This window comes from Sus scrofa, chromosome 6 (assembly GCF_000003025.6).
Source record: "Sus scrofa isolate TJ Tabasco breed Duroc chromosome 6, Sscrofa11.1, whole genome shotgun sequence".
Taxonomy (NCBI): domain Eukaryota; kingdom Metazoa; phylum Chordata; class Mammalia; order Artiodactyla; family Suidae; genus Sus; species Sus scrofa.
This window is the reverse complement of record NC_010448.4, coordinates 141,927,181-141,953,253: the sequence shown is the minus strand read 5'-3', so window position 1 is coordinate 141,953,253 and position 26,073 is coordinate 141,927,181. Positions and strand designations below refer to the sequence as shown.

The window sequence follows — 26,073 nt, the reverse complement described above, 5'->3', positions numbered from 1 at the left end:
AATGCTCAAAAGGCAAAATGATGGGACATGTCAAAGGGACACGGGAGCCAATCTGAAAGAATTCCCAATGGCCAACTGAACAATGTGAGCAACAAAATATATGGTGTAATATGAATAGAATCCAAATGTAAAATACGTATACGTCAAGTCCAGGCTGATATAAATGATTAATGGGAAAGAGGCAAACCTTTATAATAAATGTAGATACTTCTCTCTCCAGGAAGTGAAGCACAGTCCCCCCTTTTCCTTGAGGATATGCTTGACTTCATGATATTCAGGCATTTATTGCACTTGCTTTATTGAGCTTGGAGATACTGCTCCTTTAACAGAGTGACGGTTGGTGGCAATCCCCACATTGTCAGAGAACGGTTAGCTTTTTTTTTTTTTTAAGCAAGTGTTTAAAAATTAAGGTACATACATTGTCTTTTTAGACAATTACACACTTGAGCACACTACAGTATAATGTAAACGTGACTTTTATATGCGCTAACAAAATCACATGGCTCATTTTACTGTTAGTTGCTTTATTGTGGTGGTCTGAAACTGAACCTGCAGCATCTCTGAGGTATGCCTGTACTTACAAAGAATATAGTATGAAAGGAAAAAATAGTAGTACCTTTACAGTGGAGAAATCTGGCAATCATTAGCTTAACCAAGTGATGGTTAAACCTCACTAGTAATGTCATGTGGATATTACGCACCTCCTGATATAAGTGGTGACGAAGCCACTTCACTCTTTCCAAAGCCCCTAACTCCAGTCTAATCATAAAATATAGTAATAAACCCCAAATGTGGGTCATTCTACAGGATACTGGTCAGTGCTCCTTAAGAATGTTAATCATGAAAACAAGAATGAGAAAACTGTCACAAACCAGAGAGAATGGGGATGGGGGAGGCATAACAATATGCAGTGTGGTACCCTCTACTGGATCCTGGAATCGAAAGAGGACATTAGTGAAAGAACTGACAGAATTCAAAGAAAATCTGGAGTTCAGTTAACAGCAATGTGTGAATATTGTTCTCTTGGTTTTTGCAAATTATGGTGATACAAAATAGTAACATAAGAAATATATAGGAACACTGTATTATTTTTATTTATTTTTTGCTTTTTAGGGCCCCTGCACCCGTGGCATATAGTTATTCCCAAGCTAGGGGTTGAATCATAGCTATAGCCACCAGCCTACACCACAGCGATAGCAGACAGCAACGCAGGATCCTAGTGGCGCCTGCGACCTACATCACAGCTCACGGCAACACTGGATCCTTAACCCACTGAGCAAGGCCAGGGGTCGAACCTGCACATGGATGCTAGTCAGATTCGTTTCCGCTGAGCCATGATGGGAACTGAGATTTCCTATATATCTAGAATTATTCCCCAGTTTTCACTGTGGCTCAGCGGTAACGACCTTGACTAGTATCCCTAAGGATGCAGATCCAATCACTGGCCTCACTCAGTGGATTAAGGATCCAGTATTGCCCATGAGCTGTGATGTAGGTCGCAGATGCGGCTCAGAGCCCGTGTTGCTGTGGCATAGGCTGGCGGCTACAGCTCTAATTCGACCCCTAGCCTGGGAACTTCCATATGCTGCGGGTGTGACCCTAAAAAGACAAAAACTAAAATAAATAAAATTATTTCCCAAAGTAATTTACGATTCCTCTACAGGCATGTATTTTTTCCTGTCTTTCGTATTCTATTTCACTAGGTCATTTGCATTTCTAGGTGAGTACCATTTTGTTTTGAAGTATAATGTTCATACATGAAGTGCAAAAATCTTAAATGTTTTTTTTTTTTTTTTGCTTTTTAGGGCTGTACCTGTGGTATATGGAAATTCCCAGGCCAGAGGTCAAATTGGAGATACAGCTGTCAGCCCACACCACAGCCACAGCCACTTGGGATCTGTAACCCACTGAGCGAGGCCAGGAATTGAACCTGCGTCCTCATGAATACTAATCGGGTTTCTGCTGAGCCACAGTGGTTTTTTAAAAACATAACACAGTTGTAACCGCCATCCTGATACACATACACACATATATATATATCCCAACCCAATCAACCAGCAACATGTCCCATGAGGTAATCATAATAGCTAAATGTCTGTTCTTAAACTTCATATAAATGGAATCATACAGGAAGTACTTGTTCATGCCCTGGATGAATGTTCATGTCCTCCACAAATGTTCCATATTTGAAAAGAATGCGTATTCTGGTATTAGGTACTATGTTCTACAAATATCAACTAGGTCAAATTGTGTTTTCTAAGTTTTCTATGCCCCATTTTAAATAATTTCTCTAATTGTGAATTTCCCTATTTTTGCCATGCAGGTCTATCAATTTTTGCTTCATTTATCTTGAAGACTAACACATGCATAAAGGTTTAAGACTGTTATGCTATGCTTTTGAGATTGACTTTATTATTAAAAAATGTTCTTTATCCCTATTCTTTGCTCTCAAATCTACTTTTCTGAAATTAACAGTCCACTTTTGATTAGGAATCTTTTTCCACTTTCACTTTTTAACCTATTTGCATCATGATGTTTACAGTGGGTTTCTTATAAGGACATACAGGTCTTGCTTCATTTATCAAGTGTGATAATCACTACATATAATCACAATTATAATTAATTGGGGAGCATTTGATCACATATTTAATGCAATCATTGATGTGGTTGAGTTTAAACCTACACGCCTTCCATTTCTAAACCTGTTAACTTGAGGTATTTCTACTGTGTATTTTACTTATACATAAGTCTCACAATATATCTGCTTTCAACAATTACGTTTTAGAGACTTAGGTGCATATATTTCATTTTCTCTGATCATGGTCACTAGTATCACATTAAAATTCTTAATCTCTCATAGCCACATTTTTTTCAAATCATAAGAATACAAATGATTTTCCCTGCTCAGAATTCTGAAGTGAAGTAATCACTGAAAAAGCAACATTTTCAGCAAGTTTGAATATCACAGAGGTAATGTCATTAAAGAGGATTAACATAATCACTAGCAGTACTTGTTTCATTCAAAACACTTCCATTCTACATTTTTGATTTCTAGGTTTTCATTTCATTAATGAGGTTCCTTCTTTTTCTAAGGTTTCCTAGAACAGTATTTTTGATCCCCTAAAAACACAACCAAGCCTTGAGGCCTCACAAATTAGCTTACCTTATTCATCAATAAACTTTCCCTTCAAGACTGCTCAAATCAATTCCTTAGTTTGCATTTTCATTCAGACAAGGCTGATTTTCCTCCCACCTTAGCAGATTTTATGTCTACCATCAAGAATTTTATAAGAGCATTTCCCCACCAGATTGAGATTATGGCAAAGGAGTTGTCCATATATATATATATATATATATATATATATATATATATTTCAGCTTCAAGTCCAGGTCTTTTTATTCCCTTGAATAATGCTTTATTTTTAATGCATTCTTGCTCTTCTTAGGTATATTTTAATCATTTATTAAAGTATTTAAGAATTGTAAATATTTTTCTTATGCTAGTACCTTTTATTTTGCTAAAATCAGACATTCGTAAACTATTACTTATCACAAGTTCTTCTATCTGTCTATAGTGCTACCCTCTACCCTCCTTTAAGCATCCATAGGGCACAATGTGGCTGAGAGAAAAAAAAAAAAAAGGTTTATTGGTCATTCTCAGTGACTAAAGAAACTTGACTCTAATGCCACTTGGATTCATCCTTCCTGATACTATATTGTCAAGGCTCCTATTTAAGTTTGGAACCTACCATCACCACCACTAAGGTCTAGATTCCATTCCCTCACCTACTTGATGACACGTCTTCCTCCTCTTTCTCCATCACCTACCTTCCATTCTACTGGAAAATGGAGGCATGACAAAGACACAGACAACCTGAAAGAACTTTCAAGGGCCAAAGCTGGAACAATATGAGCAATAAAACAGAGCACTTAACTATGATTTAAGGACAAATTAGATACGCACAAGTCCATACAGTTATAAACAACTAGGAGACAAATTTTTCTAACAAAGGAATTCCAAATATCAGTAGATAGCCTTCTCTAACAGAAGGTGGAATTTAATGCTTCCCAGAATGGAGTAAATTAGGGGGGAAAAATTAACAATAGCGATTTTGGGCAATTCCTACCTTGATCAAGTGATGAAGGTTAACATCCCCAGTGATGTTATATGGGTATCATGTATCCCTGACATGATGTGATGAGAAGGGCACTCTACCTCTGTGGTATTTGCTCTAAAACTCACAACCCCAAACTAATCATAAGGAAAACCAGACAAACTCAGGATGAGGGACATTCTAAAGAATTCTTGGCCAGTACTCCTCAAAAGCAAGGAAAGGATGAAAAAAACTGTCAGGCCAGAGGAGATTGGAGAAACAGGACAAACAAATGTACTGCAGTACCTTGGATCACACTAATGCAAAAATGGTGAAATTCAAATAAAATCTGGACTGTAAGTAATATATGTCAATGTTGGTTTCTTAGGGTTTTTTGTTTTTTGTTTGTTTTTTTTAAGGGCCACACCTGTAGCATATGGAAGTTCTCAGGCCAGGGGTTGAATCAAAGCTGCAGCTGCCATCCTACGCCACAGGACACCAATGCCAGATCTGAGCCGTAGCTGAACTAGAGCCCACACAATGCCAAATCCTTAACCCACTGAGCCAGGGCCAGAGATCGAACTTGTACCTTTATGGATACTAGTCAGGTTCGTTACCACTGAGCCACAACAGAATTCCTGGTTTCTTAGTTTTGGCAAAATTACATTGTAATAAGTTAACAACCATGGAAACTGGGTGGGAGTACATGGGAACTCTCCATACAACGTCTGCAATGTTTTGGAAATTTAAAATTATTTCAAAATAGGTAGACTTAACTACCTACCATAAATCACTATGATATACCTTAAGCTGTCTTTAAATTAAAACTGTCCACTGTTTCCCACAAATAAAACAACTGCCAGATCAGGAAAGCTATAAGGTTATTTCTATTAAAACAAAACATCTAGCAATCATGCGAAAAATAGTGGGCAGAAGGGAGAAATTCCCTATCTTTTTACCGCATCTGTAACACTGGCTGTGGATATCAAAAACCAAGAAGATTTGAGAAAGAAAATAGACTAGTACTAGTTTTACCTTAGTACTTGTGCCTACAGATGGTCTTATGCTTTAGAGCTTGCTCTGAACTTAAGACATTTGTTACCAGATACCATTCAATATTGTTCAGCTTTTTGGATTCCAAATAGAAATTTAAGAACACTTCGCAATTAAAAGGGACACTTGTTGAGTGCTATAAAGTGACAGTTAAGTCACAAAAAATAGTTGAGTAGGCAAAGTTACAGTGATCATGGCTTGGGAATGTTTTAAACCAAAAATTCATATATAAAATAAGGTGACATTACACAAAGGGTATATGTGGTGAATATAGGGAATTTAAGATGCACAATTAAAAGTAACAAACCAGATTATAAATAGCTTAAAAATGAACATTAAGTCAGAGCTTAAAAATTCTAATTTATTTCTACAAACACCACTTGATGCTTGACTTACAAGCTTTATTTACATTTGTCTACAGCATCATTTCCTTACGAAATGAACTAGTACAGTTTAGTTAAACCAAATAAAATCATAATCATTTGAATTGTCTGTAAACTACTATTAGCTAAATTTATAAACCTTGCATTTGCTTATTAGTACAGCCAAAGTTTTAAATACAGAAAGCACAAGAATAAACCAACAATAACATGTAGAATCTAGAAGATCATCTGGGCAATTTAGCAGGTGGACTTTCAAGAAGTCTGAGGCACAATTACAAGAGAGTAAAAGTTCTTGTGCAACCTACAGTAAATGTAGCAAAGAAAATTAAGACAAAAAAAACAAGGGGAAGTTCATTGTAAAAATATTATCAAAATATTTCTACATAAGCTATTTTGCTTTTATCTTCAGATCAGCTGAAGAAAATCACTCATTTAAAAATAAAAAAACAAATATAATTTTGGTCTGTCTACTAAGTATCTTGAAACATTTTAATTTTCAGTTGCAGTAGACATTAATGTTAGGGAAAAACAAACAAAAAACCAAGAAAAAGAGGGTAATAATCCCCATGACAAAAAATTCCCAAGCACAATTGTCAATTTTCCTTAATATACTTACCTTGCATTGTCACTGAAGATACTGTTAAGAGAAGTACTTAAAACCAGAAGGCAAAATAGAGCTCAAATGACCAGATTTTAATTTTAAGAAATAAAACAAACCCTAAAAGTATTTTAAGCCATAAGTAATTTCAAATGAATAGGAACAATTATTTCTGCTTATGTCATGAGGAAATAAGCATTCATTTGTTACTCAGAAGAAAATTTTACACAGTGTGTTTACAGTTAAACATCTCAAAGCAAATATACAATGTCTCTGTTTGCCTTTCACCCCAAAAGAAATATACTTCAAAAGCTTTCTTCCTCATTAATTATGATTTAACTCTGCCTACCCTATCCTGTGGTAACTGGATTTTTAAAGGCTATCACACAAAGCTTCTAAAAATATTAAACATTTTAAAATATGTTTTTCTCATCGACCATGTTAGTAGAGAAGAGATGAACCGTTAGGCATTCTTGCTCAAAATTATGTGTCATTAAGGAAGAAATAAGTTAACCTTTCTCCTCCACAATTCACAATTCTGCTTTATTCTTAGTGGTGCGAAAAGTAAAAATGGGTAAGACACAATGATTCTAAGGCACCCTTAATATAGGGAATTTCAAAGTTGTTTCTACTTGACTGTTTTACAACTAAACCTTTTTTGCTAACAACCACTTTGATATAGGTTAAACAGGCTGACTCCTTTTCCCAGATAAACAGATTGCTTTCAACTACTTTACCACAGTCTTGCCTCTATGCCCAAAGTTCAGACAAGCCTAGTTGTGATGCTCATACTTGCAGATGAGAAAAACAAGAGTTCAAATTAGAAAACAAAGTACTTTTGTTATAGCTGAAGTGGTTTTAAACGAAGCAAATGGTTGTAAATAATGAAATGATAAACAAAGCATCTATTTTGGTACATTATGGCTTAAAATACTATGTACTTTAAATTTCACAAATAAACACCGCTGTATTGTTCTGAAAAGCAATGAAAGCATGCACCTCTACTAGCAAATTTAGCACTTCTGACCAAGTAAGACACAAACTTCTTAAAAAATATGCTTCATGCATTGTACTGGACTTTTTTTTTTTTTAGGATGTAAATTTCAATACATTATTTCTTTTTTGAACTTGAACGGGAACCAGAATGGGATGATCCAGAAGATGACCTGTGGTGCCTGTAAGACATAATGGAAAAACAGGTAAACTGATAAGATGGAGCTAAATATCAGCATTCATTCATAAGACTTTGAGAATATAGAAAATTGAACCTCACTACACTGGCAAAAGGAGTAATTTAAATCTAAGTTATAAACTTATGCACATAAAGTTAACTAGTACTTAGGCCCTGGATATGAGCCTAGAAGTAGTGTAACTTAAAAACCTCTCTCAAGATATAGCCACCTCTCAATTATTTAAGTTAATGAAGGAAAGCCTTGCAAATCATATTAAGACTACAGATTAATATACAACAAGGGCATATAAACTTGGTAATGGCAGTGTGACTAAATCATTCTCTGTGATACACTGTCAATAGTGTGATAAGTCTATATGTAAAAACAGATACAGCAAGGCTTCTGACTGTGTATGGGAACATATATTCATAAATAATTATGTTTTGGAAATCTAAGTCACACAAGATGATTGTACAATTAGTTACAGGATTATATTCATGCAGCTAATATGAGTAAGTCAATATATCAACCTGGGTAAAGTAGTGGTGTTCCGAGGGGATGGCCCTGGGCTCAGGGTTGTTTAGTGTTTTCACCAATCACCTGGCTTATGGAATAGAGAACATGTTCATTAAGTTTAGATGACAACAAACTAGGGGGATTATATGTGGCTAAGGTAAAAATTTGCAGAATTGGTAAAAAAAAAAAAAAAAAAAAAAAAAAAAAAAAAAAAAAAAGGCAACAATGAGTAATTTTCTTTCAAAAGAACAAATGCACAGAAACAAGACTAGTTGTGTGTAACCTTAATATCTAAACTTCAAAATGAGAAGAAGCAAAATCAATCATAACATACAAGCAGAGGCAATCCTACCACTGAACCCAGCAAAAATCAACTTTACCTAATCCTTACTTTCACAAGCTGAAAGGATATAAAAAATTTGCAATGATTATTAAGGAAGCCATTAAAATGACTGTAAGACATTGAGAACCAAGAGAAAGACAATAAAACTGAATAATTAGCCTGATGTAGAAAACGCTGACAGATGACACACTCTCCAAATTTTAAAAATGTCAACATAGATAAAGTAATCTTGTGAAGACCTTTCTCCATAAAAATTGGATTCAGACTGCAAGATGGAAAACATTAGCTACAAGAACAATTTCCTTAGAGATAAAGGGTGTGAAACAATAACTTGTTGTGGAAATGCATTTATACATATTTAAATTAGGGCATATTCCAATGATCTATAATAATCTTCTATCAGATGCCCCAGAATCCTGCAGTTTCTAATATTTAATCTAAAACAAATAGCATAAATACTTATAAAAATCAACCTCTAAATTACGTTGACATAAAGCTTCTGAATTAAAATCTTAAGACAGAAATAACCGAGAGTTGGCTATAATAATTATATATGAAAATAAAAACTTAAACAATAAAATGATCAAATAGATGAGCGTGGTTTGATCTACCACTTTTCTAAACAACTTGATCAGAGCAGAGTAATTAATCTGTTTTTTGAAGTTCAAAGTTGAAAAGAATAAAGTGGGAACAAAGGAGATAATGAAAAACTAATCCTTGACTAAGAAGTTTAGTTAACCTATTAAAACACTTAAGAACACCCATTCTTATTTCTACAGAAACCCAAACCTTTCAGGTGACCGTGATCTTGTTCGTCTTTTTTTGGGATCACCAGTTGAAGAAGATCTAGAACGACTTCTCTTTCTGTTCCTCTCGGGAGAAGATGATGAACTTGAATAAGATCTTTTTCGTGGGGAAGAAGAGCCCCTGTGGGACCTGGAGCTGGATGTTCATTGATTGAGAAACAAATCAAACATTTCATTAAAAGAAGAAATGAGGCAGATAGTTCAGTTAATAGCTCCAAAAATAAGCAAACACAAGTTACATCTATAAAAATTTCGTAAAAAAGAATACTTACTGCTTACTCAATAGAAGACTTCTGGTTCAACCATGAAATCAATTCTATTCAAATAATTTACTTTAATCACTAAAATCCTAAGATAAGTGCTCATTACTTATAATTAAAAACCAGCATTAACACATTAGGGTAGAATCTTAAAAATTCTTTTTTTTTTTTTTTTTTTTTAAGTTTAAGGCTTTCATTTTAAAGTATACATAAATAGCAAAACCAATAGACAACAGCACATTTGCACTACCTTATGTCTAGCAAATACATTCTTCCACTTTGGGATAATAAAAAAACGTATCATACAACTTCCCGAGGAAAATAAGCACAACAATTCGTTGTAGAATTATGCAACTTATTAATCAAGTTGCTCTAGAAAAAGCAGGAATCAGGAGAAAAAAATGACAAAGACCAGTAGCTATTAAATTGCTAAATATTTAAAAATAAAAGGAATAACTTTGAAACTTGACTTATATTAACAATGTTTAGTTTTATGAAGGATTACTGTCCATGAAGTATGAAGTGTTGACATTCACATGTTTCAGGTAGAGGTAAATGTGCAAATGTTAAAATACATTTTTTCCCTTCATTTACATATTTTGTTTGAAGTAATTTAGCCCAAACTTCCCAAAAAATTCACCTTTGGGCTTAAAATAAAATCATAAAGCCCAAAAGGAGAATTCTTTGGAAAGTTATAAGCAATGAAAAAAATGTTTGAAAATAGTATGAAGGCTGGTCTGTAAACCTTAATCAAAGTGCTTCCCAAAGGGAGGTAGGACATAAGGATCTTCACTTAAGAAGCACTCAGATAAAAGAACTAAAACATTGATAATACATAATAATAATCTCATTTGCTCTCTCTTTTGTATTGGCTTAATATGAGGTTATCATTCTTTTCTCCTTAGTGTTGTTAAATTGCAGTTGCCCTCTAATGCCACAGATTTGGCTCTAATGAGCTATTTAAGCAATCATTTTTACCAAAATAGCTACCACTACACTTCAAGTATAGTTTCACACAAGTAGAATTTTAGTTGTTTTCTTATTCATGTCAGATGCTTTTAAAGGCAGCATATTTTGACTGAGTTTAGAAAAACTTTAAGAGACTAAAAGCTTTCATTTGCTTCTTTACAAATTATTTTTTCCCTTGTAGGTCTAAATGGCAACCTGAGATTAAGAAGAATGCTTACTTTAAGACCACATCCTATCTAATCAACCAAACTTGATTTAGTTTGCAGAATTTAAGGAGTGTCTACACTCTTACATACTATACATACTGTGTACAATATTATGTTATTATAGAGAAATGGAAACAAAACCTTCTAGAAACCTGATCTGATATAAATGTCAAAATTGTTTCTATAAATATTGAAACAACTGCCTTTCAAAACAAAATACGTTTTGAGGCAGGGTTGTATTTTTCCTTTAAAGTAGAGTAAAATTTTTTTTTTTGCATATCTCTAAATTTAACAACTACTGCAAACATAACCTTATTTAATGAATAGACATTTGGTGGTAAGACTTGGCTCCATATTCCTACTCCATCATATTTTAGCACAAAAATAGCAAACCTTGTATAATGCAATAACCACCTTAATTCAATCATGGGAATGTCTTGGCACACTGCTGGCAATGGAAACGTCTCATGGTGAGAAAATTAAGCTGAGGCAAGTGCATTAGTTTTCTAATGCTAAAATAAAATTGACAAATAGAAGCAAAATAAGAGGGAAAAAAGCAGCAACGCCTCCTGCAGCCTTTAAATATTTTTTCTCTCTGCTTTACAGAGAGATGCTACCTCATTCACCTTGATTTCGACCCACGAGATCTCGAACGTTCTCTGGAAGTGGAACGAGATCTTGACTGCGAACTGGAAGAACTTCTTGAACGGGACCTGGAACAACATGGAATGATTTTTTTTTCCAGGACCACTTAATTAAGCTTTGTGATATGAACACTGAAAGAAAGATATGCATTAGAATTTTCAAATAAAAAGGTAACTATTTGGAATGTACATTTCCAAAACACCAACATTTTAAGACAACTAAGTGTTTTATTGTGTTATTATTTATGCCAAGACTAAAGGTAACATCATTTTTGAAAATAATCAACTATTCTTTCTAAGTTTGACAAAATTACTCTAAAAATGATTTAAGATTGTACAAGTAAAAACACTTAGGACTATCACTTTATTTAACATTGAATACTTTATGTTCACAAATATTTAAAAGTAACGTGGAATTTACACATCCAGCAATATTGAATGTTATAGTTTATATTTAACTTCTGTGAAATATCACTATCAATTTCCCTTACAAAAACCTATTTCCTTGGTCACTATAGAGTATGAAGCTTAAATGTTGACATGCGTATCTTTTTAACACCTATGTTTTTCTGTCTACTCAAAGGTTAGAGAATTAAGGGGAAAATACATTAACTATCCTGTTACTGTTTTAGATAATTATACTACTGAAGAATGACACAAAGGAAATAAGGTTTATTTGAACTGCTGAAAATCAACAAATAAAATAAGTATCATTTATTACTCTACTTTACATACTTGATTTGTCCCTGAAAACAGTAATCTGTACAAAAACATTAAATTTTCATCTTAAAATTGCTATCTCTATAATCACTCTTTTAAGCTTTTAGTCTTCACAATACTCAATTAACAACTATCTGTTACACAGTCAATTAGCTAATATTTTATTCCTAAATATAGTTAAAATTTATCGCTCATGGTTTCACCTAACTGAATAGGAGTTCTTCAAGGGAACAGTGCTTATATAAGACACTGCTTTCTCTCACCCCAAGTTTCATTTTTATTGTTCACTATACAATCAGGGAATATTAAAATTTTACATTACTAACAAAATAATATTCCAGCACAACACAAATTAAAACATTTATTCCTGGACCACTCTATAGTCTGAGCATTAAAACAGAACTAACACAGGTGAATTTGCTCCTTTATTCAAAATACCTATACCAAAGTAATTATTAAAACACTGCGTAGTAAGTGAATTTTAAAAGTCTATTTTAATAAAAGGCATGGTACTAAAATGGACTAGGAGGTTTCATATTAAAATTTTGCACTCCTCAAAATACTGGACAATAACTTCATGGTCCTAAAAAAATTATCTTTTAAAAGGTGACTTCAACGAAAACTCAACGAAAATTCTAAAAGGAAAGCTTATTTAGTCAAGAAAAACAAAATTTATAAATAAAGAAGTTAGATACTGACATTTTGACTGGTGTTACCCTTGACCTGTACCCGTTTACCTGGACCTAGACCTTGAACTGGAGGGGGAGGATGAGCGTGATGAAGATCGTGAATGTGAAGACCGAGACTTTGAGCGACTCCGTCTATTAGATTTCTTTTTATTACTATCTTCTTCTTCACTGGCATCAAGATTATATTTTGAGAGATCAGCATCATCTTCATCCTCATCCTAATAAAAATTCAGAGTTAAGACATCTCCATATGGATATATCACATCACTAACATCTCAGCAAATTCATTCTCAATCCTGAAATTTGCCTACTACATTTCTCATCTCGGCTAAACATTTCAAAGAAGTAAATGCAAAAGTCATACTCATTTCCTCTTTCTTGTCACAATGTATTACCAAATGAGCTGTCAAGAATTTTCAGTTTGGAGTTCCTCTTGTGGCTCAGCGGGAATGAGTCTAACTAGCATCCAGGAAGACGTAGGTTCCATCCCTGGCCTCACTCAGTGGGTTAAGGAGCCAGCGTTGCCGAAGTTGTGGTGTAGGTAGCAGATGAGGCTCGGATCTGGCATTGCTGTGGCTGGCAGCTACAGCTCTGATTTGATCCCCAGCCTGGGACTCTCCATATGCCGTGGGTGCGGCCCTAAAAAAACAAAGACAAATACACATAAAAAAGAATTGTTATTTTTTATTCCCTTAGAAGTTTCTGAATCCATCTTCCCTGGTCCTGGTTCAGAACTTCATCCTTCGCTCTAGTATATTACCATAACCTCTTAGGTAGCCTCTCTGAGAAGCCATTCTAACTCCCCAATATCTCATTACATTGATAGTCAACATTCTAAAACACAGATCAGATAAATATATTTTGCTTTTTAAAAACTTGTTCCCATTGATTTGTTTAGCTGCATTAAAAAGAGTGCCTCCTATGATCAGACCCCAAATATGCTTAATTTGAATCTATTCCCCCACAGGATTTTATATCAGGCCCTAGAGAACAAATATATGTCACCAGACCCAATGTGGCTGCTGTCCCCCTCATCACGTTCTCCCCTTTGCTCCAACCATACTAGCCTGTATATGATTTTTTTCAATGTTGCTGGCTTGTTTCCTGCTGGGGAACCTTTATTTGCTGTTCTCACTGCCTAAAAGTTCTCTGACTCTAGCTCTTAGAGCAGGCTCCTTCCTATCATTCTATCGTTCAAATCTCAACAGAAATTTCACTGCCTCAGAAATTCCCCATCCATTGAAAGAAAGCAAAGAATCTCCTTTAATGATGTGCTATCACATCATGTTGTCTTCATAACATTATTGTATCTAAATTATCTTGTGCATTTATGTCTTTCTCCCTATAGAATTCAAATTCCATTAAAAGAAGGGTGATTCAGTCATTATTGAATCTCCAGAGCCAGAATGGTGCTTGGTAGAGGAGAGGCTCAAAATCTTTGTGAAAACAAACAATTACACTGGAGAAAATAAATATCTTCACCACAGGCCGAAGGCTGTCAGACATTCACATGTTAGGCGGCAGCTTGAATAAGACAAAGGGAAAATATGACAAGGAAATCATTTACCTCATCTAATTTATATTTAGAAAGATCTTCATCCTCATCCTCTTCTTCTCCCTCAGATTCTTTATCTTCAACTTCCTTTAAAATGGATGCAGGACCAACTGCCTTCCCTCTGTATTTTTTCTTTTTACGTCCAAACTAGAAAAAGTTTCACAATATATCTGTTAGCTGAAACCATTAAAATTAATACTTTTTTCTAAGAAATTACACCTATATATTTAGGCCAATATATATTTGTATATTAATTAAGTTAATTTTTTTCTAACATGTTTCTCTAAGTGGCATTTAACCTGCACACTAATGAATAGCTTACCTCATCATATTCACCATCAGATTCTTCTCTTTCTATATATTCAACATTTTCTCTTTCATTAAACCCACCACCATATCCTAAAAAAGTGCAGACATAAACTGTTATCCTATGACAATTCATCAAAATAACAAAAACATATCAAAATCACCTACAAGCCATAGGAACAAAAAAGGAAAACCTTATCAACACTTGCCTATCCCTATATTACTGGTCTTAAAAAAACCACTACAGAGAACAATTCTCAAAGTTAGATACCATAGCTGGGAAAGTCCTGTGACTACACCTTTAGCCCTTCTCAATTTCAAAATATTGTGTATGAATTGAGTAATGAATTAGTGAAATATATGGGGTGGAAAACATCTCATTAAACATCTCATTAAACCAAGTTTTAAAAGGACTTTCCTCTGTAATTTATCATAATTCTTTTGGGAGCAGAGGGCTTGGTAAGAACCAAAAATCAAATTTTGCTGGGCTAAAGTGTATCTAAAGCTCAGAAAATTCTTATTATATAGGTATGTATGACACAACAAAGGACATCCAAATTGGTTTTAATGAATTCTTTTAAATATACAGTTAAAGGTTACTCAGGTTTCTTAAAGAAGCCAGTAAACTTTTCAACTGAAAATACTGTATTAAAAAGCAGTAAGATCAGCAAACTATTATTGCTTGATGTCACAACGAACACCTACAATTTAGGCTGAAAAGTTTAACAGAGACTGAAATGAGAAAGTCAGTTTTAGAGAAAATGAGAAATTCTGAAAAAAATACTCATTGAGAAAAGTAATAGAGTCCTGTGGTCAAGAGTAAAACAATCTCGTATTTCAGAATAGTACCAGTACATAGAGTGATCCCCAGATTTAAGAATCTAATAAACTGCAAAATGTTTATTTATAAACAGAAAAGTATTTTTAAAAATTTATAGGATTTTTATGGAGTTCCTGCTGTGGCTCAGCAGAAAGGAATCTAAGTAACCATGAGGATGCAGGTTTGATCCCTGATCTCACTCAGTGAGTCAAGGATCCAGCAGTGCGTGAGCTGTGGTGTAGGTTGCAGTCATGGCTCGGATCTGGCATTGTTGTGGCTGTGGTGTAGGCTGGCAGCTGTAGCTCCGATTTGACCCCTAGCCTGGGACCCTCCATATGCTGAGGGCATGGCCCTAAAAAGACCAAAAAAAAAAAAAAAATTTTTTTTATAGGATTTGTGACTTGAAATCTGTCAATCGTGGGCATTAAAAACCCCATCACCTGGAGTTCCCATCGTGGCTCAGCAGTTAACGAACCCGACTAGCATCCATGAGGACATTCGTTCGATTCCTGGTCTTGCTCAGGATCCAGCATTGGGTTAAGGATCCAGCATTGCTGTGAGCTGTGGCGTAAGTCACAGCCATGGCTCAGATCCCATGTTGCTGTGGCTCTGGTGTAGGCGGAGAACTATATAGCTCTGATTCGACCTCTAACCTCAGAACCTGCATGTGCTGCAGATGAGGCCCTAAAAAGACAAACAAAAACAAAAACAAAAAGAAAAAACAAACAAACACCAAAGAAAATAAACCTCATCATTTACACTATTACCATTTCTTAGAAGAGCAACAAACAAATAGAAAGGAGATTAAGTGTCCCAAGAAAAGAATGTAATAAAATTTACCCTCTTAAAAAAAAAAAAAAAAAAAAAAAAAAAAAAAATCAGAGTTCCCCTTGTGGCTCAGCAGAAATGAATCTGACTAACATCCATAAGGAAGCAGGTTTGATCCCTGGCCTCACTCAGTGGATTAAAAGATCCAACATTGTCGTGGGCTGTGGTGTAGGCCAGCAGCTATAGCCCCAATTCGAGCCCTAGCCTGGGAACCTCCACGTGCTGTGATTGTGGCCCTAAAAAGATGAAAAAAATAAATAAATAAATAACATTAATACAATATCCTTTCTTTTTTTCCATTACACTCTGTACCAGTAAAAACCTGCAATACATCAGTGTTCATCATTGGAATATTTGACATCATCCTTTTTTCCCTGTTCCTATTTTGTTCCAGAGACAAAATAGACTGCAATTGTAATGTTCAAGAATTTATTTATGTTTCTGTGCACGTGATATAAAAGTGAAAGTGTCTTCAATACCAAAACGTTTCCTTGGTAAAATCTTGGCTCTAGTTTTTTCACAGTATCAAATATAAGAAAACAGGAACAAGTACAACTGAGGATATTTTTACCTCAAGAAAACAACTCACATCAATGTTAATTTTGTAATATACTGTAGAAAGTTAAAATTCAACAGTAGAGTTTCAAATCTCTCAATAACAATATTACATCAGTATACCCTGAGATTAAGGTATGAGTAAGTCTGATAAATAGCAAACAAGACATTATTAGACATGACTAATGGTAAAGATCTGAACCTCATAATACTTAGATGGGAAATAATTCACATAAGAAAAAAAATAAAAAGCAGATGTTCCATGGTGGTTCAGTAGGTTAAGGATCTGGTAGTGTCACTGCTGTGGTACAGCTTTGATCCCTGGGCTGGGAACTTCTGCATGTTGTGGATGTGGCAAAAAGAAAAAAAAAAAACAGGTACTACAGAATAGAATGATTGTTTTTAAGCCAATAGTGCAGAAAAATGCCTGGTAAATTGGATTATTTATATGTAGAAATGCAAACATATTAAAATCAATATTAACTATTAATTGCAATAGTTGGGTTTTTAGAGGAGTTCTTTGTTCAGTTGGTAATCTGCAGCTAAAAAACGATATGGCAAATATGGAAAGCTAAAGAATCAATTACACCAAGACTAAAGATTAAGTGAACTGTAACCTCATACAGTTTTGCATAAGTAAAATTACTTTATTAAAGTGAATATGATAGAAAATACAAAGCTATTTCCATGTTCTTACATAGGCTACAGAAAAAGAACCTAAGTAATCTGCTAACAATAAAGAGATTATTAAATTATATTGTGCAAACCCATATAACAAATATACTTCATGAACTCTTTCCCTATATGTGGGAAATACATTAGCTCTATCACTAAAAAGAAAAAAAAGAAAAAAAAAAAAAAAACAAAAAAAACCCCAAACTTCAGCATCATTGCTACTGAATAATAGGTAAGTTAGATGAATGACTGGCAAATCTACGGGTTTTCTTCATTCTGTCAATTTGAAGTTCTTCAGTTAATAGTGTAAAAATTGGTCTTCTTGCTTCTACTCTTGCCACTCCCACCCCTTAATTATTTTTCTATAAACCAGCAATGTTTAAAGAAAATTAGATGTGTCATTTCCTCATTAAAAACCCTCTGGGTATTTCCCACTTCATTTAGAATACAATAAAATGCCTTACCCTGATTTATACGGCCTTTGACTACGTCTTTTTTCTTTTTTGGTCTTTTGTCTTTTTAGGGCCACACATATGGAGGTTCCCATGCTAGGGGTCTAATTGGAGCTGTTGCTGCCTGTCTACGCCACAGATCTACGCAACACAAGTTCCGAGCCACCTCTGTGACCTACATTACAACTCATGCCAATGCCGGAACCTTAATCCACTGAGCCACGCCAGGGATCGAACCTGTAACCTCATGGTTCCTAGTCGGATTCGTTTATGCTGTGCCATGATGGGAACTCCAATGCCTTTGCCTCTCTCTCTTTCTGTCTGTCTGTCTCTCTCTGCTTTTTAGGGCTGCATCCACAGCATATACAAGTTCTCAAGCTAGGGGCTGAACTAGAGGTGTAGTCTCCAGCCTAGGCCAGGGCCAAAGCAACTTGGGATCTGAGCTGCTTCTGCAACCTATACCACAGTTCACGGTAATGCCAGATCCTTAACCCACCGGGCAAAGCCAGGGATTTAACCTGCACCTTCATGGATCCTAGTCGGGTTCATTAACCACTGAGCCATGAAGGGAACTCCAACCTTTGCCTACTTTTGAAGTGTTCTCTGGAGCTGCTAGGAGTTCATCAAGCATGCTAAACTCTTAAAACGTCTCAGGGCCTGATTCACACAAGCTATGTGCCCTTACTTGAAATGATTTCTCAACTATTACTTTCACTTCTATTAACTTTTACTTCTTAGCTTAAACTTTCTTAAAGAAGACTTCATTAATTTTTGCCTTTGCATGTTGGTTTTGCTCACCCAAGTATCCCCAGCACCTTGCCCAAAGGCTGATAATTAGTTCTTTAATACATGAGTATAGTAATCACAATTCTGGCACCATTTAAAGAATTTTTTCTTTTAAAAAAGCCCTTGGATTTCCCGTCACAGCTCAGTAGTTAATGAATCCAACTAGGATCCATGAGGTTTCGGGTTCAATCCCCGGCCTGACTCAGTGGGTTAAGGATCCGGTGTTGCTGTGAGCTGTGGTGCAGGTTGCAGATGCAGCTTGGATCCTGCGTTTTTGTGACTCTGATGCAGGCCAGAGGCTACAGCTCCTAGCCTGGAAACCTCCATATGCCACAGGTGCGGCCCTAGAAAAGACAAAAAAAGACGAAAAAGACAAAAAGGCTCTCTAGTACAATTTAGATGAAACAAGCAACCCAGAACCTCTGGACGTTTTTAGCAAGTGTTACAATAAAAACAGTATCTTCAGGAGTTCCTGTTGTGGCTCAGTGGGTTAAGAACCTTACAAAGAGTCTGTGAGGATGCAGGTTAAATCCCTGGACTCACTCAGTAGGTTAAGGATCTGGCACTGCTGGAAGTTACGGCATAGGTTGCAGATGTGGCTTGGATCTGCTGTTGCTGTGGTGTAGGACTGCAGCTGCAGTTCGATTCAACCCCCAGACCAAGAACTTCCATATACTGCAGGTGCGGCCGTGAAAAGAAAAAAAAAAAAAAAAAAAAAAAAAAATCTTCAAATCTTTCTCATAGTAAAATGTAAAAAAGTGAGCAAGGAACAGTAAAGGATCAAACACATATTTAAAATAGGCCTGAACCAGCCTGAGACAACAGAAATGGAGAGGAAAGAGGATGAATATAAGATGTGCTTCAAAGGAAGAACTAAGGCATTAATTTGAAAATTGTTAGATTCTACATTTTGATTACTTAATAGAGAATAAAAAGTAAAGAGAAACCAAAGAGCAGCAATGTATTAGTTCATATCTTCAGCAGCGACCAGCAAAGACAACTACTTATATGCAGGAAAATAGTAAAGGGTCAACGCACTAGAATGCTAGAAAAAAGATAATGAGTAAAGTGAGAAAGTATTAAACTCTGACAACTTCAGATGTTAGACTATAGCTCTTGCATTAGTGCATCCTTTAAAGGAGTCACAAAATGGGTCAGAGAGAGAATAAATAAAAGGCTTTGAGGATTACATTTTTTAAAACTTAAAAAATTCTGGACTTTATTCTAAAAGCAATCCAAATGGTTTTAAACAATTGCAAGTTTTTGTTTTGGAACAAAAACCTCTGGCTGCAACTCAGCAGGAGGGCAGTGTGTACAGACACCAACAAGTTGGATATTTTTCCAAGAAACAAGATTAAGTGGTATCTCTGCCTAGAGTAGTGATGGAAAAGACTTTTGGAGATAGAGGAGCAATGAAAGAGTCATTAAGAAAGACATCTAAATTTCTGGCTTATGTAACAAGCAAGTATATGGTGAGTGGTGCTAATCACGAGAAAGAGATCACTAGAAGAGGGCCAGGTCCTAGGGGAAAATCATGAATTCAGTTTGGATATGAGTTTGACATTTATATGGTTATGTTGCTGAATATACAGGTCAAAGAAGTCTGAGCTAAAGACATAAATTTGGTTATCACGGTGTGCCAATGGTTATTTAATTTTAGGGCTTAAAAGAAAATGCCTAGAAAATACTGGACCTTGAACTCCAATATTCTGTGGCTAGTTAGAAAATAAAACAAAAAAGGAGACAGAATAAGCAACCTGAGGAGTGGGGGTGGAGGAAGGCTAGGAAGAAAAAAAAAAGGAAAAAAATGTAAACCTTCAAGAAGTGAGGGAAGAAAAAAAAGGAGAACCTTATTAAGGAAGACCTTCATCTACACAGTGCAGACAGTTTAAAGTGAGGAAAAGAAAACAAGGAAGTCATTCGCTAGGTCTAGTTTTGACAAAGTGATTATACATATAGAAGGAAGTCTTTGACTATATGAGTTGTTCAATGATAAAATCATAGTTGAAGTTTGCTGATTATGTGGTTCGACTAACTGACAATAATGGGAAAAGCATATTCTATTAGGTAAGTATTTTCATTTCACCATTGACAACACACAGCACCAATAACAGCTTATTACTTAGGCAAATGGCTACTGAACATCATTTGAATCACCTGCAAATTTTTGGGACCCACTTTCAAAGAGCTCTGATAGCTGTTTTGGAACTTAGATTTTTAGTTTTTGTAAATGACTCTAATGGTAGCCAAGTTTGGGAATTACTGCCTAAGCTTTAGACAAATATTTAAAAGGTGCCCCATGCTGCTTCTTTGTCACACTAAGAGATCAAATGAGTGAAAAAATGGTATCACCCTTCCATTACTAATAACAAACATTTAACATAGTGGAGCAAAGGGAGAGGAATAAGGCATTTCTAGAAGTATCCCAGTGTCTTTAATTGTTAGGATAGGGCTTCATGATGCTGTACTTTGTAAAGTGTAAAATTATGAAATAAAAGGATGATTTTTGTAGATAAGGTAAAAAAAAATTAAAGTAAGAAAATAAGGGCAGAATTAGGAGACTTCTTATTTACTGTTCTCTTATGTGGTGATATAATTATCAGTTCAATTTTCAGTTCTTTTAAAATCACTTAGTTGGAATATGTTTGAATCTTACCTGTTCTTTCTTCCAGCTTAGCATACTTTGGAGTATTACACATGTTACACTCTGATCTTCTGGCCCAATTCACATTACTACAACTTTAAAGGTGAAAATATCAAATTAGTAGACTATAACAGCAAATTTTAAACATTCTAGAATTTTAAAATAAAAATTAGAGTGAAAACAGTCATAAAGAAATGCTTACTAGGGATACCACAAATAAAACACACCAATGTACATTTTCTGTAGAGAGAATATACATTCCAATACATTGAACTATTTAAGGAGAGAAGTGAAAAGCTATACAGTATGAAGAGTGCCTTTGTCATTTTATGAGACATTAGAAATTTCAGAGATTCTGCTGCTTCAGGAGGAAAAAATATCTTTTTATTTAGTTTTCTTTTTAGGACCACACCTGTGGCATACGGAAGTTCCCAGGCTAAGGGCTGATGCCTTTTGCCACAGCCATAGCAATGCTGGATTGGAGACGTGTCTGTGACTTACACCACAGCATGCAGTAATGCCAGATCCTTAACCCACTGAGCAAGGCCAGGGATCAAACTTGCATCCTCATTAATACCAGTCAGGTTCTTAACCCGCTGGGCCACAATGGGAACTCCAAAAAATACCATTTTAAATGAAAGGTTCTACTAATCTCCCAGTCTCTGAATTCATATCAAGATTAATGTTATACCCTTCAAGTAATGTTAAATTTTTTTTTTTTTTGAGGAATCGGTTCAAGTGCTGGATTCTATAACATAGCAAATTTAATGACTTAATCTATTGCTAGAAAATTATCCAATACTAAATTTAATATCTTTAAGATCAGAAATTTGTGTGAGAACCTCTTCTGATTCAGTCCTCTTTCATATTTTTTGATTCATCGGTTTAACAGAAAAGATGGATATTGAAAAAACCAGTATAGCACTCAAAAATCAAAAATATTAAGAAATCTGGAGTTCCCATTGTGGCACAGTGGTTAACGGGAATCCGACTAGGAACCATGAGGTTGCGGTTTCAGTCCCTGACCTTGCTCAGAGGGTTAAGGATCCAGCGTTGCCATGAGCTGTGGTGTAGGTTGCAGATGTAGCTTGGATCCCACGTTGCTGTGGCTCTGGCGTAGGCTGATGGCTACAGCTCCGATTAGACCCCTAGCCTGGGAAACTCCATATGCCGCGGGAGCAGCCCAAGAAATGGCAAAAGGACCAAAAAAAAAAAAAAAAAAAAAAAAAAAATTAAGAAATCTACCAATATGGAATGATTACGTATGGCATGCAACTTATGATTCTAAAATTACTATGTAAACAGGCAAAATAAACTTCGTGGCATATTTCACTTTGATACAAGGTTAAAAGTTTTTTTTTGTTTTTTGGGGTTTTTTTTTGTCTTTTGTCCTTTTTAGGGCCACACCTGAGGTTCCCAGGCTAGAGGTCTAATCGAAGCTACAGCTGCTGGCCTATGCCACAGCCATAGCAACACCAGATCTGAGCTGCGTCTGCGAACTACACCACAGCTCACAGCAACGCTGGATCCTTAACCCACTGAGCAAGGCCAGGGATCGAACCTGCAACCTCATGGTTCCTAGTTGGATTCATTTCCACTATGCCAAGGTGGGAACTCCCCAGGTTAAAGTTTTTGATCTTTTTCAATAATAGAAAGAAATAGGTTTTAGTGCTTTTGAATACCCCCCCCCACCTTTTTTGTTAGCTCACCTTAAACATTTGTTTACTGGTAAAGATAGTTCATCTTACTAACAACTAATATTAATATAAGTTCTTTATACTAATATAAGATACAGACTGAATAACAATCAACAGATCTTTGATTTAAAGGTTATTTTGGCTAGTCAATGTGCCTAGTAAGAATAGGTAAGATTAACATGTAGGGCTATATCATTATGGAAAAAAGCGAGGATGATTTGAAACATACGTTTTACACTGCCAGTCATTAGCACTAAACAAGCCTCGGCTCTTTTCTGCGAGTGTCTTTCCTATTTCAGTCCCCCCAGCTTTCATCATCTTAGCCTCAGTTGTTTTCTCTGAAAATAGAAAAATGTAGTATGAATCTGGGGAAATAAAGAAATGTTGTTTATACAATCTTAATAGAAGCTTCCTTAAATGCTTACCTCGACCACATCTATTACAGCTAGTTCTTCTAGCAAAGTTTACATTTCCACATCTGAAAATAAAAAATATTTAGAGACATCTATTAAACTTATATCATCTAAAATTCTAAGGTCAAAACCTTTAAATAGGTGCTCTCTATATACCTGAGTCCAAAACGTCTACCACCATCTCTTGTCATGTTAATGTCAGTGTTAACTACCCACCCCCAAGTCCTCAAAATATAGGTGGAAAAAATATAAGATCTGAAGTTACTAGTTGAGGATAAGAAACTCCAATCTTTCACTTCTTAACTATGTGATCCTGCTATGTCACTTAGGATCTGTGTCTCAGGTCCTCGTATTAGCACATTATCATTAATTATAATGAAATCCCCTTACAAAGCCTAAGTGAGATATAAGTCCACTTGAACAATTACTGATGAGGCACGAGGGAGTTCAAAAAAACTTTAAAGAAACTTGTAACTCTCAGAATAGAAAACAAGATTATACAAAATTTGGTTAAGAATTTAAAAAAATACAAAATCATAAGGGTCGACCAAGGGTGGGGGAGATAGGTAAGCCAGAGATGGCTTCATGGATCTTAATAAAACACTCTCCCGTTAGAAGTAGTAAGTGGAATGGTAAGAATCAAAGGAAGATAGGCTGAATGACTAAAAATAAACAGGTTCAATAATCAAAAGGAAAGTGAGTTCTGGTGTATTTATTAAACCTCTGAAACCTAGTGAAAAACTACAACCAATAATCTCAACACAAATGGAGTAACACAATATCACTTTATGCTAATATTCAACAATTAAAAACAAATTTATTGCGTTCACTAATATGGCTTTCATAGTGCATCCACATATGGGTAATAGCATGCTAAATGCTCTGAATAACATGTAAAGCTTACATTTTAAAGAACTAATTACCTTTTTTTGAGATGTTACATTGGAATGAAACAAAGTGAGATAAACAAGGGAATGAACACTAAACCGAAACACTCCAATTAATTTTTAAATTGTTTTTCCCTTTAAAGAATATCCTGTATGACTCCAATAAGCATTGAAAATATTCTGAAATTTTTTTTCTGGATTTATACATGTTGAAAGAATTACTCTTTTATATGTATGTAACTGAATTGAAGTGCACTCTCCTAGAAAAACCTACTTCAAATATTTGAGTATGTTATTAACGACACTGTCAAAAGCACATTTCTACAAGTGACCAACAAGTCAGCTGTTGTTTGTTCTATCTGAATCTGTTATAGACTTGAGACCCTGCAAGTCACCCTAATTTTTATGCAATTGAGAACTATCAATTTATCATGTACAAAAATATGTATTTTAACTATTTAAAACGTCAATAGAAAACAAATGCTGGGTAAATATGGACTTTTTCTCCTCTGACATTTGATTCTAAAACTACTATCTGTAACTATTGATTAATCAGTATTTGATACATTTCATCGATCTCCACACACAATCTAGGCTGTATCATGTATTCTTTGTAAGGGAGCTATTCCACACTAGGTTTTAAATTTAACCTACTTAGCGTACATGGTCTATAAGTAATAGGACTAGAATTAAACTCAGGTTTATGTGCTTCAAAGTTTTTACTCTTTACTACCATGAACTCCATATGCTATCCGTGGCTAGTTTAGGGACAAGAAGTCAAAGGTTTTTATTGGAACATGAGTTGTGGATTCAATTTTTTGGACAATTACCTTCCACAATAATTTCCATAAATCTCTAATATGTATATACCTATTTCAGCACCCGTCAATAAAATCTAATAGCAGTATAATAGCGCACACTGGCTTCAGGAGAGCCACGAAAAACACGTGTTTCTCCGAAGCAGGCATTCTCCCGGACTGAGCAGGCAAAAACAGAGGCCTCAGGTGTTTCGGTTCTAACTAGTCGAAAGGTTCTTCTTGTGGGGAAATTAAAGGTCAACAAAGAAAAAATTGGAATTTCCCCCAACCAAAGGAGGACAGTGTTGGGCAGAGAAGGGAGAATATAAACAGTACAGACACAAAGTTTTGCTAAAGAAACAAAACAAACAACAACAAAATGAGTTCAAGGAAACAACGCTTTCCGCGATCTAGAGTCAAGTTCTGCAGGGAAAAGTCACGTGAGCGAGATCTGATACCGAGGTGGCCACAACCGGGGAGATTTCCTTATTGCTGAAACCTGGCCGGAGGCGGGGGTGGGGTGTGGGGCAAAGGGAGGGCTGTCTCGCCCTCCAAAACGATGGGCTGTCTTGGAGAGATATACTCGAGGAAACGCTGGAGACATAGTCAAAACAAAGGCTCCCGAAAGACCTCATCGTGAGGAGACTAAGATCCTCCTTCCCGCCCGGAGTCGGCAGTTCGCCACCTCCACCCGGTTTGAGGCACCAGAGATCGTAGATACGTAAAATGCCCAAACGACCTGAGAAAGCCTCCATCTACCAACCTCACTCCAATTCGGGACCCTTCATGAACTCACTTTTTGTCAGGGCAAATCCAGTCACCGTCACTGACTCGGAAATTCTTGGTCGACATCTTGAACGCCGCCACCACAGCCACCCGCAGCTACGTCTTCACTGGAGGAAGGGGCCGGGGACTTTTGGCACTCCGGGGCTGTCTCCGCGTCGCCGGACTCCGGCCCACCACTGCGACAGGGTTTGATAGTGAGATCACTTAGCCAGAATTGAGTTTGAACGTTATTGTCCAGATAAAGATGCCTGTGCGAGTTTTTCCTGGCCGAAAGAGTTGCAATACAACTGTATTCTCTAGAGCTAAACTAACAGGCGCTACGGGGACAGCCCAGGCGGGAGGGCTTCGTGGCACTACAGGCCTCGGAGAGCCCCCTACAGGCTGGAGGACCCAAAAGGAAAGTACTTCCGCTCAGATGG

At 35.8% G+C, this 26,073-nt stretch overlaps 1 protein-coding gene and 1 non-coding gene across 4 annotated transcripts; both read right to left on the bottom strand.

Annotated features, from left to right (window-relative positions):
• ZRANB2 (zinc finger RANBP2-type containing 2) lies at positions 5,488 to 26,021 on the bottom strand. Of its 3 annotated transcripts, none has more exons than XR_001303781.2 (11): positions 25,665 to 26,021; positions 23,197 to 23,249; positions 23,001 to 23,109; positions 21,087 to 21,169; positions 14,331 to 14,407; positions 14,021 to 14,155; positions 12,502 to 12,671; positions 11,027 to 11,113; positions 8,949 to 9,101; positions 7,831 to 7,900; positions 5,488 to 7,303 (listed from the first exon to the last, which is right to left on the bottom strand). XR_001303781.2 is itself a non-coding variant. In XM_013988867.2 (11 exons), exons 1-10 carry the CDS (start codon positions 25,718 to 25,720, stop codon positions 7,871 to 7,873), a joined length of 957 nt encoding a protein of 318 aa, XP_013844321.1. In that variant the 5' UTR covers positions 25,721 to 26,021; the 3' UTR covers positions 5,488 to 7,303; positions 7,831 to 7,870.
• On the bottom strand, positions 9,845 to 9,926 carry MIR186 (microRNA 186). Its single transcript, NR_038506.1, has one exon. It is a non-coding gene; the product is annotated as a microRNA 186 (primary transcript).